A 20375-nucleotide genomic window follows, 5' to 3' on the forward strand; every position below is an offset into this window, starting at 1 on the left:
ATAATAGATTTTTAGTTGGAGTGGGAATTAAAATTTTGAACTTAGATGCATGTTGCATATTTTGTTAAAACATTTATTGTTACTTTATTTAAAGATATCTCTATAAATTGAAACTTAGATGCGTGTTGAACGTTTTATTAAAATATTTATTATTATTTTATCTAAAATGCATGTTGCATGTTTTCTAAAACATTTATTGTTATTTTATCTAAAGAAATTGATAAGAAAAAATAAGTTGTTGTCTCTATTAGTTGAAACTTATATGCCTGTTGCATGTTTTATTAATTAGAACACTATTGTTATTTTATCTAAAGAAACTAATAAGAATAAATAAGTTGTTATATCTATTCAAAAAATTGGTTTTATCCTAAAAATTGTTGTAATTTGGTGAAATCATTTGGCGCAACCATGGCTTCTAAGCACAGTTTTTATGATATAGTATAGGATGTACAACTTTTTAAACCCCCACTCTTTCCCTCATTTTCTTACTTCTTCAAAAAATTTCAAAATACAAGTATAATTTAGCACACTTATTATAAAAAAATTTCAACAAAATACTTGATTAGTTATTCTCAAATGGATACTTATATTTAACGGGAGGTATTTGGGTAAAACTAATTGATCCATGTGCATCATGTGATGTTGATTGACTATCATTATTAGTAGGAATAAAAAAGTTTATGGGGATATAAAATTATATATAGGACCATATGCTAACAAGAACGTGTAGGCATTGGGAAATGAAAATTATTGAGTTATTTTTTTACGAATACAAATCATCTTTACCATTTTTTATGTTTCACTTTATATTTCACCCATCACAACTTATCATGTGTCTATCATTACCAACTAAAGAAGAATATTATTCCAAAGTATCTTCATCAACTCGATGCGCATGGGCTACTATAAACAATGTTCATTTTAACAAATTTCTTATACCAAATCTGAAAAATATAGCCTAACCTAATAACCTCTCTAGTTCTGCTTGTTCTAGCTGCTATGGGTAGCAAAAGTCTTCATCTTCACATATTCTTCTTCCCTTTCATGGGCCATGGCCACCTAATACCAATTATGGACATGGCCAAGCTATTTGCAGCTCGATGTGTTAAGGCAACGATTGTCACTACTCCTCGCAACGTGCCATTATTCTCCAAAACTCATGGCATCAACGTTGATATCCAAATCATCAAGCTCACGGCTATTGAGGCTGGCCTGCCTGAAGGACGTGAGAATATTGACTTAGTGACTTCCCTAGAAATGGCTCACAAATTTATCAAAGCCACTAAGATGCTCCAAAAACCATTGGAGCAACTACTACAAGAGTACCAACCTAGTTGCCTTGTTGCTGACATGTTCTTTCCTTGGGAAACTGATGCTGCAGCTAAATTTGGTATTCCTAGGCTTGTTTTTGAGGGAACCAGTTTTTTCTCTATGGCTGGAGCCCATGCTATAGGGCTATATGAACCTCACAAGAAAGTTTTATCTGATTTTGAAACTTTTGTCAATCCTAATTTTTCAGGAGAGATAAAGTTGACAAGGAAGCAACTGCCAAACACCATTCAGCCAAAAGTTCAAATGAACTTTATTAAGTTGTTGAAAGAAGCCAAGGAATCAGAGCTGACAAATTATGGGGTGGTTGTTAACAGCTTCTATGAACTTGAATCGGCTTATACAGATCATTTTAGTAAAGTCATGGGAAGAAAGGCATGGCATATAGGTTCAGTTTCACTATGCAATAAGGATGCTGAAGATAAAGCCCAAAGGGGACAGGAAGCTTCCATAGATGAAAATGAATGTTTAAATTGGCTTAGTACAAAGAAACCCAATTCGCTTATTTATATTTGTTTTGGGAGTAGGGCAAACTTTACTGATTCCCAACTTTTTGAAATTGCAATGGTTATTGAGGCTTCGAAACAACAATTCATTTGGGTTGTGAGAAAAGGAAAAAATGAGAAAGAGGAGGAAGATTGGCTACCTAAAGGATTTGAGAAAAGAATAGTAGGTAAAGGACTGATTATAAGAGGTTGGGCACCCCAAGTTTTATTTCTTGATCATGAAGCAGTTGGAGGATTTGTGACTTATTGTGGGTGGAATTCGACCTTGGAAGGAGTGTGTGTGCAGGGGTACCTATGGTCCCATGGCCTATGGGTGCTGAGCAATTTTACAACGAAAAGTTAGTAACTTAGGTACTGATAATTGGGATTAGTGTTGGTGCTAAGCAATGGACTAGAGTGGTAGATGATATCAAGAGGGAAGCAATAGAGAAGGCTGATGATGCTGAAAATTGTTAGTAAGTCACACAGTCCCTACGTGCCCGAAATGATACCTACACAACACCAAAAAGAAAAGACCTCAAAAAAGTACCGGTGTGTACCGGCCTAATACCCTCCAAAGGTTAAGTTAAAGAGATTGTCACAACTCTAGAGTTCCAAAGTTGGGATGAATTATGCGTACCTATTTTCTGAAGGGTTTGGCCTTTTTATAGTGGTGGGGGACCGACCTTGGTTCCTTGGAGGAGAGGAATATTTCCTTGTAAAGAAGATGTTCATAAATGTGCGTATTTTGTGGAATCCTTTCTATGTAGGGATTTTGTTGCTTAGGATCAATCGTGGAGCACAAGTTATTTCCTATTTGAGATTCCTTGAGGACTAAATTAGCCATGTGGGTGCCACATGGTTTTAGCCATCGTCCACCTTAGGGTCCGTTTATCTTCTCGCCTGTCACCTGTCCTTATGGCCTTTCGTCCTCCCTCTTATCTTGCATCTTTCTACCTTTCTCTCTTTCTAGGCTTTTCTTCTCGCGCAAGTAGTGCATCTTCCGCATTCATGTATTTGTTAGTCCTGTAAAGCACATCCGACATTGTCTTTGGATTGTTCTTGTATAGAGAAAAAAAAAACTTACCCTTTCATAGCCTATTGGTGAATGCTGCCACGAGTATCTTGTCATCGGCTTCATCAATCGAGAGGGCTTCCTTGTTGAAACGGGTGATGTAAGACCTTAGTGTCTCGTCCTCTTGCTGCTTAATGTTCATTAGGCATGTAGTTGACTTCTTGTACTTGTGTCCCCCAATAAAGTGTGAGGCAAATTGGGTGTTTAACTCCTTGAAAGTACTGATGGAGTTTGGCGTCAGCCTGCTAAACCATACCCTCGCAGGACCCCTCAATGTAGTGGGAAATGCCTTGCACATGATTTCTTCCACTACGCCCTGCAGATGCATAAGGGTCTTGAATGTCTCCAGGTGGTCTAACGGGTCCTTTGTCCCCGTCATAAGCCTCTATCTGCAGCATATGATACTTCGGCAGCAGAGAGAATGAAGTGACAGGTGCGGTGAAGGGCGAATCAGTTTGGTGCACCAGATCGTCGAGATCATTTGACACCTGTCCTTTGAGGGCGTTAATCATCAAGTCCATATGTTCTCTCTTCCTCTGCATATTTGCGACCAAGTTCGATGGAGTGATGTTTGTGGCCATTGGTCTGCTCATAGCATTACTGCCTTCTGGCCCTTCTCGATTCTGTCTAGTGTCGTTGCGTTGAAGGTTGTTGCCTTCCTGCTTCCCCTCTTGGTCCTGAGGCTCAGCGTCCCTTTGGCACAGTTGCTCCTCCAAGTCATGGTTTTGATTGGTAAGGCGTTTGACCACCGCTGCCAGTGTCTAAATCTGTTTCTCAAGGACCACAGTACGTAGTTCGTCTCCTTGGGCGTTGGTGTTGGTTGCCATTGAACGGGTAAGCACCATGCAACCTCTTTGTCCAGGAAATAGCAACACAACTTACCTACTCTTTTTCACAGACGGCGCCAACTGATGATGTTGAAAATTGTCAATAACCTGCACAGTCCCCACGTGCCCGAAACGATACCTGCACAACACCAAAAAGAAAAGACTTCAAAAGAGTACCGGTGTGGTACTGGCCTAATACCTTCCGAAGGTTAAGTCAGAGAGATTGTCACAACTCTAGAGTGCCAGAGATGGGATGAATTATGAGTACTTGTTTTCTGAAGGGTTTGGCCTTTTTATAGTGGTGAGGGACTGACCTTGGTTCCTTGGAGGAGAGGAATATTTCCTTGTAAAGAAGATCTTCATAAATGTGCGTCTTTTTTGGAATCCTTTCTATGTAGGGATTCAATTGTTTAGGATCAATCATGGAGCACAAGTTATTTCCTATTTGAGATTCCTTGAGGACCAAATTAGCCATGTGGGTGCCACGTGGCTTTAGCCACTGTCCACCTTAGGGTCTGTCTATCTTCGCATCCGTCCACTAAGGCTAGTCTGTATGTCATCGCGTTACCTACTTTTTCGTCCGTCACCCTAGTACAACCATCCAGAGTCTTTTTGTAAAATCTAACTGTCTATCTTAATTTCATCCCCTTCAAAGGAAATGACACAAGTTTTGGTGGGTGAAGAAGTAGCCAAAGCCAAGGCACTCAGGGAGATGGCAAGGATGGCCATTGAAGAAGGAGGATCATCCTACTCTGATTTGAATGCTTTAATTGAAGAATTAAGGTTGCATTGCCCTTGGTCTCTAGTGATAAAAATTGCTAATATGGCTCTTTTAATTATCATTATATATATATATATATATATATATATATATATATATATATATATATATATATATATATATATATATCAAAAAGGATTTATTATCCTTGTTGTTCAGTGTGTGTTATTTTTATTTGCTTAGTTGTTGTTTAATAATTGTAGAACATGGTTCTAAGAATTTGGGATTGATAATCCAATCCGAATTTATATATAATACTAAAAGTGGAAAATAAGGCCCTATTTTTTTTTCATCACTCATCACTCATCACTTAAAATACCCCAATTTTCTAATACCCACCCGTTTGACAACTTTTTTCAATTCACATCACTCAATTATTTCTACTGTTTTGTGGGACCTAAAGACTGACCCAAAGAAGACTTTTCTCTCCTTGTTTTTTTCCCGGACTCTTACATCTTTCTCTGCCTCTCCTTTTTTTTCCCTTCGTCTTTCTTCGGAACATATAGAGTACTACCAAAGAAGCAACAATCAATACCCATGCCATTTTATTCCCCTAAAAAATTTTCCAAGCGCAGCGTTAAGTGGACCTTGTGATCAAATTCAAAGAAATAATAATTTCTTCAACTTTCTTATCAGTGAGGACTTTTGTCAAACACCTCATGGGCACTGAGGATACTCCGATTCGGACTTTTGTGTAATATTGGATGATTCTTGTTGAGTTGTTTTTATTCGATTAATTCATTTTAGGGGCTTCTCTCTATCTTTTTCGCACATGAGGAACACTAAAATGAAATAGGATATTTAAAGATATTTCCATTCCTAAAGAATATTGCTAGTAATGATGTTATAGTTACCAAATGTGTTGCTAACTTTTGTGTGCGTTTAAATTCATTGTTTTCTTAGGAACATAGCTGGTTGTTAGGTCACTTAACTAGTCAATTAGGCCACCATAGATATGATACTACTCTCCTTAGCCTACTTTGAAATGTGATGGACATGCTTATAGTATGTTTACAGTTTCGGATGTTATTAAATGATAAGTAACAGTTTGTAGTATGTTAGATTCTTTGCTTTTTTGTCATTTGAACACCCTATTTTATTTTAATAAGTTACATTCCACCCTAATTATAGTAGCTAGCATGTATGGCTCGTAGCTGGCTAGTAGCATTTATCCCATTTCAAATTGTTCTGAAACCAAGCAGCCAATCATACCATTTTAGTAGGCAAAACCACAACTTTAATTGGTTTGAGAATTCCAGTTTCACATAGTGACATGCTCTAATTGTTGGACCTTCCAACATTTACTTTAAAGACTTATTAAAAGTAATTCAATTCTTAGAAATGGTGGAACTCTATTTTCCATAATAAAGACCTTAACATGTCTTAGTCTTCAATTTTTATGATAGCTGTACTTGTTTATTTTTTACGCATGCCCCTCTAGTTTATTGACTATATTTTTCACTGAGCTAATTCTTTAGTTAGCCATTTGATATTTATTTACCAGGTGCACTTAATTTCTTTAGTTAGCCATTTGAAATCAAAAGTTCTGTGCAATGCTGAAAATAGATTTGATGCTAACTATTAGTTGATATGACTTTTGCAAGAGCCCTCAGTTAAGTAGCACTACAATTCTATCCAAATCAGTTAGATCATATATATATATATATATGACACTGTTTGAACTTGTTCCCATTTTTTGCCTTGGCATATTTTCGTGTCATTCTATTCCATTTGTATGCACTTATTGAGTAATCATAATTTGTATGTAGGATATTCCTCCGGTCCAACAATCTCTACCTATCCAAAAATCATCAGCTGCATCCCATCACCAAAGAAGCTTATAGATTTTATCTCAGTGCTCGAGGACTCTTTTGTGTACAAAGAACTTTATTGCTACAACCGCATTTTTTGCAAGTGTTGGAGGATATTTTTAAACACTTTGAAACTTTGATTAGGGTATTAGCTTATATTTAGTGGTTTTTTATTTAAAGGACCACATCTTTTTTTGTTAATCTTATGATGACGGTAATAGACAATGTTATGTATTTGATAATATATTCCTATGTTAATATTATGTTAGTTTGAAACCATTTGTGGTGTTGTTAATTAGTTATGTTTGTGGTATTGTGTTAATAGAGCCAAAATTATTACAGGTTCTTTGAAACAGGTCTTTAAACAGGGCATTGACAAATAGTGGTTTTAAAACCCAATTGAAACCCAGGGGAACTAAAATTGGCATATTGTGGTATTATTTCAAAAGAACTATGGTTTTAAAACCTAGGGGAAAAAAAATTAACTTATAGCGACAGGCAAAAAACGCCGCTAAAGGTCTAAAATTATGTTTTAATTGAAGACCTATAGCGGCATTTATAGCCCGCTGCTAAAGCTTCACAAATATAGTGGTAGGCGTCATCGCCGCTAAAAGGTGCATATGGTCTGTTGTACATGAAGCTCTGTAGTGGTGCTTATTGCCCGCCACTAAAAGTTGTCACCTATAGCAGTTTGCATATCCCGCCACTAAAAGGTCACTTGACCCGAATGGTAACCTCATATGGCAGCGGTTTTCAGCCTGCCGCCATAGATCAAAAGCGCCGCTAAATGGTAGATCTATTGCGTCGCTTTTTGTTACCTCCACAATAGATCTATAACGGCACCACAACAATGGCGGTAAGAGCTACCACAATAGCACCCGCCACTAAAGGTCAAATGTACCTTTAGTGGCAGTTTTGACCCGCCGCAATAGTACGGATTTCTTATAGTGTTGGAATTCGCTTATTTTGCTGAAACTGAAAACGTTTTACTGAAAGTATTGTAGATAAAAGTAAAAGTTAGCTAAAATAATACAATGGGACCCATAAATAGTATCAAATAAAGAAAAATTGAGAAATGTTAGATTCTCACACAAAGCTCTTTGTATTTCAAACATGCTGTGATTTAAGATTTTTATTAGCTATTTATTTTTAAGATTGACGAAACTGATTTGCCCTTCAGTCCTTGACATTTCTAGGAAATTAAGATTTCAAATATCATTCTTTTCCTCAATTATTATGCCATGTATATATATAATAATAATAGGTAAAGCAGAGAGAAAATCCAATTAAATTTCAAATTGGAATTCAATTAGACTATAATTTTGCACCATGTGTCTCATCTAATCTAAATTTTAGAATTTTGTGTCAAGTGAGTTAATTTAGTGTAAAAATCTAATTCAATTAGAGTTTAATTTTGCACTATGTGTCCTATCTAATCTAAATTTTTAAATTTTTGTGCAAAATTACTTAATTTAGTGTAGAAAACGAGGAGTCCAATATAATAAAGCATAAAAAACATAATCATATAACTAAAAAAAATTCAAATTTAAAAGTCATCTATATATAATAATAATAATAATAATAATAATAATAATAATAATAATAATAATAATAATAATAATAATAATAGGTTAAGTTGAGAGAAACTCAAATTAGAATTTCAAATTAAAATTCTAATTTTGTGCCATGTGTCCTAAATCATTTATTCTTAAAGAGCTTTATTTCTTAATTTTAGAATAAAATGTGGGACTATATTATAAATATTCATCCAAGTGAGTTATTAAGTACAAAAACCAAAGAGCCTATAATAAATGAATTGTAAAAAAAAAAAAAAAGTGCTTCACAATAATAAAAAAATGGACAATTTACATTTTATACCTAATAATATCCTTACAATTTTTTTAAAGAGTTAATAAAATATAAAAATGACTATCAATAGTATTTAAATTATAATTATAAGAACTATATTATGCATCTTATTATATATCTTTAAATATATTCATGCATATGCATGGCGTTAATAACTAAAGCTCGTATATATTAATAGCTAAAGCTTAGAAAAAATCTAATTGAATTTCAATTAGATTATCAATTTTGCACCATGTGTCCTATTGAATTTTTAATTTTTGTGTTAAGTGAATTATTGAGTGTAAAAATCAAAGAATTTAAATTCAATTAGATTCTAAATTAGATTTTAATTGGAGTTCAATTATGCAACACATATCCATTTAATTTTTTAATTTTGTGGAAAGTGAATTATTGTGTGTAAAAATCAAAAAGTCTAAATCTAATTAAATTCTAAATCACACACACACACACACACACACACACACACACACATATATATGTAATGAGAAACTATTACATATTTTAGAAATGTATGATTTAAAAAATGTGCAAGCTATTATCATGTGTAATTTTAACCGTATAATTGTGATTTTTTTTATTGTATCTGTGCATATACACGGGGTTACACACTAGTTGGTAATAATACATAACCACATGATGACGTCTTCACTTTATGTAGAGACTATTGTACTGCAAATTAGATGATTTAGCAATGGTCCTTCTCCAAAATTCTAAATAGAATCCATATTTTATAGACCTACTTTTGAGTTCTAAATAGAATCTATATTTAGAAACCTACTTTTCAGTTATAAATAAAATCCATATTTTAAAGTTGAAGTTGAGCCAAAATCTAAATATAATCCATATTAGCTTTTAATTGTAATCCAATTTTATGTCAACTGGCGCCCATTTTAATTTTGGTACCAAATGATCCATTTATAATATTTCACACAAAAGTCAAAATAATAATTTCTTCATTATTAATGTTAAAAGTTTCTGTGCGTAAAAACGGGTTATAACCTAGTTTTAGATGATGGTTGTGTCAGGCTGGCTAACTCAAATCAAATCAGTGTAATAAGATCTTTGTAATTGAAACAAATGACTATGCTTAAATTTGAAAAAAAATTTGGGTAAAATTACCTTCTTAATCGGTCCATGTAATGTTGATTGACTTGATTCACTACCAGTTATTATTAACACAATTCGTACAAGATGATGCATTGCCAATCCGAAAGAAATAGGGTAAATATTACTAGTATACATTGGTTGTTGGTTTGTTGCACACACCCGTTTTAGTGTAAAATAGACATTTCCCAAATACTTATTTCATTCAAGTAATACAACATCCCCATTGGGTTATTGGGTTTCATGTAGAGGTGTCAATGTTTGGCACTACTTGCAAACATGACACGGATTTTTATAGGCTAGAGTTGGATTTTAGTAAGTTCGGTGCATAATTAGGTCAATTCGAGAGTGACACAATAAGAAATGTGTTCCGAGCAGGTTAACCTACTTAACTTGCAAAATTGACACGTTTAACACACTACTTTATTTGTGTCAATACAAAATGACTCGTTTAATATAACCCACCTAACCTATATAACAAAATAAATATTCATTTTAATTTAGATTTATCAAATACCTTTTATATTCAACTTATATTTTAAACTTAAAATGAAAAGTAAGCAATTACAAAAACTTATAAAGGGATATAATTTAAACCTTAAATCTCTAAACCCTTCACTATGAACTTTCAGATGATTTGTTTGAAGTATTTGATATTATTAACTTCCAAATTTTATGTTTAATAGGTATTTTGCTGTTATTAGTTTGTATTTTTTTTTTTTTTGTTTATTAAATTTAGAATAATATTAATAAGGTCAAACATGTTGAAATGGGTTGATTTTTTGAAGAAGCTGGTTAAATGAGTTGTATTTATGTAAACCTTGTTTAATATTAAATGGTTAAAATGGATTGCATCACATTAGTGTCAACCCAACACGACTTATTACTCACTTATTAAGCACATCAAGTTGGTCGTGTAGTGTCTACTCGTTTCATTAATAGGTTGTGTTAGACTTGAAAAAACATGACTCAATTATTAAATGTGCCAAGTCATTTAGCCGAATTTCCATATCTCAATAGGATACAAATACGACACTCCAACATAAATTGACAAAGTAGATCCATACGTGTTAGCTTGACAAGTGTTACTCTAGTTGTGTCCAGTAAATTATGACCAGCAATGGGCAAATAAGTTTGTGGATATGAGTGTCCAAGAATAATGTGTGGGCACTGGGGAATGATACTCATTCATAATTAATGCGTTTCATTCAGCACCATACAAAAAAAATCTTGTGGACTACTTCATACACATTTTCATGTTCATGTCTAAGAAATTTCTTATAAGAGCACTGTATAATATAGCATAATCTCTTTATTTCCGCTGGATCCTGATTATCGTTGTTGGCTTCCGGGGTGTTATGGCTAGCGAAAGTCGTCGTCAGCTTCACGTATTCTTCTTCCCTTTCATGGCCCATGGCCACCTGATACCGACCATGGACATGGCAAAGCTATTTGCAGCACGAGGTGTGAAGGCAACCTTAGTCACTACTCCTCGGAACGTGCCTTCATTCTCCAAAACTCGTGGCATCAACATTGATATCCAAATCATTAAGTTTCCGGCTGTAGAGGCTGGTCTGCCAGAAGGATGTGAGAATATTGACTCAATAGCGAGTTCTATAGAAATGGTTCACAAATTTTTCAAAGCCACTAAGATGCTCCAACAACCACTCGAGCAACTACTACAAGATTTCCAACCTAGTTGCCTTGTTGCCGACATGTTCTTTCCTTGGGCAACTGATATTGCTGCTAAATTTGGTATTCCAAGGCTTGTTTTCCATGGGACCTGTTCTTTTTCTGTGTCTGTTGACCTTAGTTTGAGACAATATGAACCTCACAAGAAAGTTTCATCTGATTCTGAACCTTTTGTCATTCCTAACTTTCCCGGGGAGATAAAGTTGACAAGGATGCAACTTCCTGACTTCATTAAGCTTGAAGTTGAAACGGACCTTTCCAAGTTGTTGAAAGAAGTTGTGGGATCAGAATTGAGGAGCTATGGGGTGGTTGTTAACAGCTTCTATGAGCTTGAGCCGGCTTATGCAGAGCATTACAAGAAGGTTATGGGAAGAAAGGCATGGCATGTAGGTCCAGTTTCGCTATGCAACAAGGATACTGAAGATAAAGCTCGGAGGGGAAAGGAACCCTCCATTGATGAACATGAATGTTTGAGGTGGCTTGGTACAAAGAAACCCAATTCTGTCGTTTACATATGTTTTGGGAGTATAGCAAACTTTAGTGATTCTCAGCTCATGGAGATTGCAATGGGTCTTGATGCTTCTGAACAACAATTCATTTGGGTTGTGAAGAAAGGAAAAAATGAAAGAGAAGAGGAAGATTGGTTGCCTAAAGGATTTGAGAAAAGAATGGAAGGCAAGGGACTAATTCTAAGAGGTTGGGCACCCCAAGTGTTGATTCTTGACCATGAAGCAGTTGGAGGTTTTGTGACTCATTGTGGGTGGAATTCGACCTTGGAAGGAGTGACTGCAGGGGTGCCTATGGTCACTTGGCCTTTGAGTGCTGAGCAGTTTTACAATGAGAAGTTAGTAACTCAGGTTCTGCAAATTGGGGTTGCTGTAGGTGTTCGACAATGGTTAAGAGTAGTGGGAGATAGTATCAAGAGGGATGCAATTGAGAAGGCAGTGAAGCAAATTATGGTGGGTAAAGAAGCAGAGGAAATGAGAGGCAGAGCCAAGGTACTTGGGGAGATGGCAAAGAGGGCTGTTGAAGAAGAGGGATCATCCTACTTTGATTTGAATACTTTAATCGAAGAATTAAGGTCGCATTGTTCTTGATCTTATTTGACACAAGAAATTCCAATATGGTTTTTTCATCATTAAAAAAAAAAAAGATTTATCATTGTTGCTTAGTGTGTGTGAGTTTTACTCGCTTAATTTTTCTTCAATTATTGTAGGATGTGTTTATAATAAATTGGAAATATGTGTCTACTTACCAACAAGAATTTAAAATATTATAAGTTGCGTAGCATGGGATTACACAAATTTTAGCTAAATTTAGATTAAAGGTAATTTTTTCCATTTGTAGCATAGTCCATTTTTTACTTTTACCAGTGTCGTACTCTTTAATTGTTAAATATTAGTTATTTACCACCAAAAAAAAAAAAATCACCCAAACTACAAGCAACCACCAATCAAACCTACAAATCTAATACTCAAACTGCTGTGACCCAGCCACCAATGAAGCCCAAACGTGTATAACACTTAACAACAACTCCATCACACAAAATGAAACACCAGAGTCCACAGCTATACTCACCAAAAAAACTGCAATAATTGTCCTTTGGTCAAGTCCCACCCCTCAATGCCTCCACCAATGGCAATAAACCGAAGTTGTCTGCTTCCTCATTTTCCACTCAACATGGCTTTTAGATTTGAAAGTGAGAAGATGTGGAAGGAAAAGCCGCAGCGAGAGAAGACAAAGGTGGAAAAAAGAAAAGAGAGAAATAGAAAGAGGGAACGAATGGAGAAGAAGAAAAGAAAGAGAAAGGTGAAATGGTGTTAGGAGATTTTTAGTTAGAAATTAAAAAATAAATAAATACAAAAAAAAACTATTGTTTCTTATAACGTCATGGAGAGAGAGAGAGAGAGAGAGAGAGAGAGAGAGAGAGAGAGAGAGAGAGAGAGAGAGAGAGAGAGATTCTCAAATCCTTTTTTGTTTAGAATATTAAGTATTTTTAATACACACACGGAGAGAGAAGAGAAGGTCTTAAAGAACCTTACAGTGGTGTATATCCGAAAAGACTTAACTCTTGGATACACAGCAGAGACTTTAAACTTCTTTAACTCACACTCATTTTTCAATGTGGGATTAACCCACAATTGTATTTTAGAATATTAAATATTTTTAACGCACACACACAGGGAGAGAGGAGAAGGTTTTAAAGAAACTTATAGTGGTGTATATCCAAAAGGACTTAACTCTTGGATACACAGCACAGACTTTAAACCTCTTTAACTCACACTCATTTTTCAATGTGGGATTAACTCACTATTTTTTTTTTTTTAGAATACTAAGTATTTTTAACACACACACGAGAAGAAGGAAGAATGTCTTAAGTTAAACCCTTTTGGATATACACCACTGTAAGATTCTCAAATCTATGTTTTATTTTTGGAGTGTTATTGTGTTTTTTAAGGGTAGATGCAAAGATGGGTTATGGCTAAAGTTAAAATTAGTTAAACTATTTTACAAATTACTGATTTGACGGGTGGTTATTTGTAAGTAAAAATGTGATATTAGTATTGAACCCATATGAAAATCTGTAAGAATTTATCATATCAACAATTTGTAAAAATGTTACAAAAAAATTTGTGCCTATAGTAGCATTCTTTTTCTAAACCGTGAGTGTGTAGAATGCTAGAATGCAACCACCAAAACCACAAGTCGATATTTTTTAATTAATATTTTTATTAGGAAGCCCAAAAATATAGATGGTTATGGGTATGATATAGTAATATAACAATTTTTGAAAAATTAGCATGTGACACAGCACGACATGACGGTGATACATATATTAATTAATTATTAAACATATTTTTATTTATGTATTTTATATATTCTTAAGCATTTATTTTTCATATATTGTTAAACATATATCAATTTAAGAACAATAATGAATAATAAAGTGACTCTATGACTATTAAGTGATGTTTATAATACAATTAATTAAAAAAGTCTCACTACAAAAAATCTGTACTATTGCAATGGGTACAAAAACTACCGCAATATAAAATTTTGAGGCATTGTCTCATTTATTTCATTGATGAAATTTTGAGGCATGACCCATTTCAAATCCTGGCTGACAATAGAAAGCTGACCATATGCAGACTACGTGTGGCTCAATGCTCATTTCTAGAATTTATTAACTATTTTGAAATAATGTATTGCTATTTGATGGTGACTTAATTAGATCAATTATTTTTTATACAATATATATATATATATATATATATATATATATATTTAAATCCGATAATTGTTTATGTTCTTTATTTTTTTTTATACAATACATGTGAACCGTTGAAAAAGCAAACACATTAATTTGATATTTCTCCCTGAAAGTTTGAATTTGTGTTAAAAACACAAGAGCTGTTTAGACTCCAAATTAAAAAATTACAGCTTAATTGTTTTTACTCTAACTTATCTAAGTGCGAAAACAAAAGTAAATGAAGCGCAAACAACCGATACTACTCTAATGCATAAACATGAACAATAAACAATAAAAGTAAAGCACAAGAGTAAGGGAAGAAGGATGCAAATACAAGATAACACTCCAATATGTTATCGAAGAGGAAACCGAAGAACTCGGTGAAAAACCACTTCAGCGCCCTCCAAGCAGTAATCGATCCACTAGAGAATAAAGTTGGAGTACATGAATAACAAAAGACCCTCCAAACTTAGTCTAACCAATGTACTTGAGCCTTCCAAGCTCTTGCTACTAACGGACTTTAAGGATTCATGTCTTCTCTAGTTTTTTAGATCCCGCAATACGCCCGATTACATCCGCCAAGCCTTACAGGTTTTTTTGGCAAATCTCCAAAGCTTCTCAAGCTCCAAAACACTCTCTACACTCTGAAAAGGTGTAGGTTGTGTTTGGGTACAAATCTCCTCTCAAGGTATGACAATGAGAAAGGGAAGAAGAAGAGGTTACAATGATTTCTCACTAAGGATGGGTAGCTCTCTTTCTAAAAGATGGTTGTGTGTGTTGTTGAAAACCTATCTAGGGTTTTTCTCTCTGAATGACCTCCTTACACATTTGTGGGTATTGAGGGTATATATAGTATGGGTGAAGGGTAAGAAAGTCACAATTAAAAATCCTCCAAGCAGAGAATTTCGCGGGTATCTTGCGGGAAGGTCTTACCCATGAGACACTCGCGAAATCTTCTAGGTTGACACAACTCTTCAGCTTCCAGCATGTGCTTCTCACGTGCCCTTTTTGCGAGATACTCTTCTCGTGAGCTACTCGCGAAAATGCACTGATTCTTCATTTCAAGCTTGATTCTTCACCAACTTAATACTAAACCCAACATAATAAAATCCCACAAAATACAAGGAACAAAATTAAAGCAATTACAACACTTTTTGTCATGGAATAAAACCAACATAAAACATAGTTGTAAATCACAACTTTACACTCCCTTCGACCAACACTAGTCCACTTTAGTTTAGAATTTTCAAACACACTTTGCTAGTTGTATTGAACTTTAGCACCTCATCAACTAATATGTTTAAGGTTATAGGCTTATAGCATATATTATAAGCTGTGTATGCTTTTTCTGTTTTTACTTTTTATCGACTCTATTAGTTGAATTAATTAAAACTCACATAGACAAGTGTCTTATAGTTTAATTAGTTAGTATTTTTTGTTGTTTTCAATGAAGACATTCCAATTTCAAATCTTTACTTGCTGTTGTAAGTATTGATTATTAAAAAAAATAAACCTAGGACCCAAATGTTTGCTTTAATTTTTTTTTATAACAAATGTTTTCCTCTTGTATTGTCTTCTTTTATTTCTCTCAAATAAATCAAAAGGGAAATTAGGAGGAGCGCTCGTTGGGTCCATATGATTATAACAACATGTTTTTCTATAAAAAATTATTAATCCTATATTATAATCATTAGAGCTTTATCATCTCCTAGTTATAAAATCCAACCAAATTCATCTTCCATGAATCATAGGGTTTTTTTCTTCTTCTGTGAGGTCTACCAAACCTCGCAGGAACAAGAAAAGAAAACCCGCCCAATCCCCTTCTCATCATCAAAAACTTCTTATATTCCATTCTTCTTTGTTGTTCTTGTTTTTATCATTACCTTTACTCTAAAGAGCGAATTGAACAAGCTCGCTCCTAGTCATATAATATAAACCAAGTAGTGTTTGTTTTTCAAGTGTTGTGTCAAGGAAGTGCATTCTTCAGTGATAGCCAAGAGGCTATGGAACGTGTTGAGGGTAACATTCTTCATTATGGAAGAGATTGATATCAACGAGGAAGTTGATCATGGACATGAACTTGATGATGAAGAGAGGAAAGCTCTTGAGATTGCGTAGTTCATGATGAATGGCAGATTAAAATCACTAAGCTCAAAAATTCCAATTTCACATTTCTTTTAATGATCTTATTCATATTGGTTGGTTGCACAGTATTTCAATCCACACCAATTAGAGATGAGCATATATCTAAAAATGTGAGATTTTTGGGGGGGCATGGCCAATATAGAGGTTTTGGCTCCATGTCTGTGTTTCTCATTTGTGTGTGTGTGTAAATATCATGTATATTTTTACCTAAATAAAAATGTATTGATGACTCTAAACAAAAAAGATTTATTGATGACTCTATGTTGCTGACACTAAAATATATTTGGAACTAAGGCTTAGTTGTTGTAAACCAAAAATAAGTTCCTTGGTTAGCCTAATATGATTTTTCTAGCTATAAATTTAAGCTAGTTTATGGATACATGTGAATTTTTGTGCACGAAGAATTTATGTCTCTTATTCTCTGAATATCTACAAACAAATATCTTCATCCTTACAATGTTATGAACAAAATAAGATAGAGAGAAGTGAAATGTATGAATATCAAGAATAAAATTATATATTGGATGGAAAGAAAGAAAGAAGATAGACTTTTGAATGAATGGGCAATGTATGTGATTTTCTTCTTTTAATATGGAGATATTCTCGTTTTTTTTACTAGGCCCAAAAGCTAGAAATTCTTGTACTTACCTTCTCTTTTTCTTTTTCCTATTTTTTGTTGAGTTATTCTTGTACCTCTCTCTGGTTAGTTTTTTCTCCTTAAAATTATATCTCAATGTTTGTGTGTTTTTTCTTAAAGAATTCATTATGTTCTAATACAATTATTTGATATTTGGCTGTGTTAAGATTGGACTAATTGTTTGAGATTTGGCTGTGTTAAGATTGGCTGTGTTATTTGAGATTTTTAAACACATTGTGGGATTAAAGTTTTATGTATTGGATGATAGTGTGTAGCTTGTATGTTTATAAGGGAAATAAATGAGTGAGTTTTGTGTTTCTACTTGAACACATGATGATGGATCATGCAACTTATACATGTGTATGTAAGCATTTGTGTACCAAAAAAATTAAATTAAAAATAAAGGAAATTATAGTTAATAAATTATTTTGTTAATCTTATTTCAGGTCTAGTAATGTCATTGATTGGATCTTTGCTCACAATGCTTGTAGTAAGTTTTTTTTTTTTTTTTTTCTTCTGCAAACTCATGTGTCTACTCCTTCTAGTGGTAGTTATGTTGCATTTGGTTCAAGGATATATAATTCTGAAGCTTGTCTATTTTATTATTGTAGAGAGGGAAAATTCTCGACCTATCACAAGCTGACACATCATACTACCAAGTCCACAAAATACAACCAATTACATAGCGCCACGTATTGCTGCTAGGTTTTGCCATCACTATTCAGATTCCAATAGAAATTTGCCAAGTGTCATTGAAATAAAGGCATGAAACTGCATCAGCATGCGTAAGCGATGACACAAGCAGCCCTGCACGTGTAAGCAATGACACAAGCAATCCAGCACGTGTAAGCGATGACATAAGCGGACCAATCAGGCTGTGACAAGTGTCACCAATCAGACTCTGCCACGTGTCGCTCACCTACCCCTAAACTCCTATAAATAGAAGCCTTCCTAAGACATTTAGGAGAACACATAAGACAAGACAGAGAAAAGGAAGAAGATATCTTGAGTTCAGAAATCCAGAAGCTTTGCCGGAATCAAACTCCAAAGCCTTCAAGAATTTCAAGAACTTCAACCTCGAATACAGACAACATTCGAAGCAAAATCATCCAAACTACTCGTCCAGATCTCAAAGTTCATTGGAATCAAGCTCAAAAGCCTCTAGAAACCTCAACAAACCATAAATTGGTGAAGCTCTACAGATTCAAGCCTCCAAAGCCCCAAAGAATTTCCACCACAAACCTTCAAACACGAAGAACAAAGAATTTCTAACAAGCTCATAGCTAGAGATTCATTGTAATTCCGTTTCAAAGATCTTCAATCCATTCCTCAGCTAAATTGAAGAATATCTTATGTTCAAATCAAAATCACATTACCACAATTTCAATCAATAAATCTTTCAAGGAGATCGAATCAGAGGATCACTCTTTTGTAATTATAGAGAATTGTACCACACATTTATCAATACAAATTCGTATTTGTGAAACTATTTTACTTGTTTGATTTATTTCGAACTAAGAAATTTAGTCGTCTACAAATCCTGGCACGCCTAGTGGGACATCTCTGCCTCTCATCTCTTTCTCCTTCAAAAGAAAAGAAATTCGATCTGCTACTAGCTTTGATGGCTTCTAACAAGAATGCTCAAAAATCGGTGATAGATGCTTCCATTGCGGATGATTATGTCGGCCCAATCACTCGTAGTCGATCCAAAGCTCTTGATCAACTGCAACCCCAATCAACCAAAGAAAGCAAGCTTCATAATATCATCTCTCTAGACTTTCTTGCAAAAAGGAAAGCCACCGCTAAGGATTCATCTGTCTCAAAGGATTTTGAGATCAATGATGAATCATCCCTAACAAAGACCTTTTCTATCAACTCTTCGCCCGTGATGAGAAGCCTAAGGAACAAAATGCCTTTGACTCATCCTGTCTCATCGTTTTCTCCATCATATCTAGAGGTCATGCCAGTAATGATGACCAACACCTCTACTGTGGAAGAAAAAATGGCTGAAATGGAACAAAGGGTCACCCTTCTCACAAAAGCACTTGAAGATAAGGACGTCCAAATTGCAATCCTGATGAACAAACTGGAAGTCCAAGATTCGGGTGAATCAAATCCAGACCTTGAGCACCCTCCTAGCTTTACCTTGAAGGGAGAAAATGCTAGGGGTGATAAGGGAAAAGGAGGTGAAGGCACTTCTTAACAAGGACATTCCACCTCAATGGCCTCGATATCTGTCCAACAACTGCAGGACATGATAACGAACACCATACGAGCACAATATGGAGGTTCTTCTACACATTCTCTCATATATTCAAAACCTTATACGAAGCGCATTGACAATATGAGAATGCCAAATGGGTATCAACCCCCCAAGTTTTTGCAATTCGATGGCAAGGGAAACCCTAAGCAACACGTTGCACACTTTGTAGAAACCTGTGAGAACGCAGGGACTCAAGGAGGCCTATTTGTAAAGCAGTTTGTTCGTTCTCTGAAAGGGAATGCCTTTGATTGGTATACAGATTTAGAACCTGAGTCAATTGATAGTTGGGATCAGTTGGAAAGGGAGTTTCTTAACCGGTTTTACAGCACGCGCCGTACGGTAAGCATGATGGAGCTTACCAATACTAAGCAGTGGAAAGACGAACCTGTTGTTGACTACATCAGTCGGTGGCGTTCTTTGAGTTTAGATTGTAAGGATAGACTGTCTAAAATATCTGCTGTAGAAATGTGCATCCAAGGCATGCATTGGGGACTTCTGTACATCCTACAAGGGGTAAAGCCCCGAACATTCGAAGAATTGGCAACTCGTGCGCATGACATGGAATTGAGTATCTCTTGCCATGAAAATATGAAACCTCCCGTACCTGAAGAAAAAAAAAAAAAGAAAGGTGAGAAATAAGGAGAAATGACAGGAATACAAAAAATAATGTCAAACATTCCATGAATGTCAACCCTGCCCCAGTCAAAATTTCAACGGGAAATGTAAAGGCTAACGAGAAGAGGCCTGAGGGACGCCAACGACGCAAGATGCGTCGCTCATCACTCAAGGAATGGGAACAGAAGGTGTATCCTTTCCTTGATGTAGATATACCCGAAATGCTAGAACAACTGCTCAACTTGAAATTAATTGAATTGCCAGAATGCAAACGACCCGAAGAAATAGGAAAGGTTGATGACCCGAACTATTGTAGGTATCATCGCATCATAAGTCATCCGATCCAAAAATGCTTTGTTCTTAAAGAACTCATCATAAAGCTAGCCAAGGAAAGGAAAATCGACTTAGATGTTAATGATGTTGCTCAGTCAAACCTTGTAACATTTGCTTACGGGTCGCCTAGTTGCAAGTCTCCGACTACTAAGCAGAGGA

General features: G+C 35.0%; 1 protein-coding gene and 1 pseudogene across 1 annotated transcript; both read left to right on the forward strand.

Moving 5' to 3' along the window:
* Positions 1–999: 999 nt before the first annotated feature.
* Positions 1000–6341, forward strand: LOC142644309 (scopoletin glucosyltransferase-like; annotated as a pseudogene).
* Positions 6342–10448: 4107 nt separating this feature from the next.
* LOC142642577 (scopoletin glucosyltransferase-like) lies at positions 10449–12244 on the forward strand. The gene has a single exon (XM_075816960.1). The coding sequence runs from the start codon at positions 10640–10642 to the stop codon at positions 12068–12070; it is 1431 nt and encodes a 476-aa protein (XP_075673075.1). The 5' UTR covers positions 10449–10639; the 3' UTR covers positions 12071–12244.
* The last annotated feature ends 8131 nt before the right edge of the window (positions 12245–20375 follow it).

This window comes from Castanea sativa, chromosome 7, assembly GCF_040712315.1.
Source record: "Castanea sativa cultivar Marrone di Chiusa Pesio chromosome 7, ASM4071231v1".
Classification (NCBI taxonomy): domain Eukaryota; kingdom Viridiplantae; phylum Streptophyta; class Magnoliopsida; order Fagales; family Fagaceae; genus Castanea; species Castanea sativa.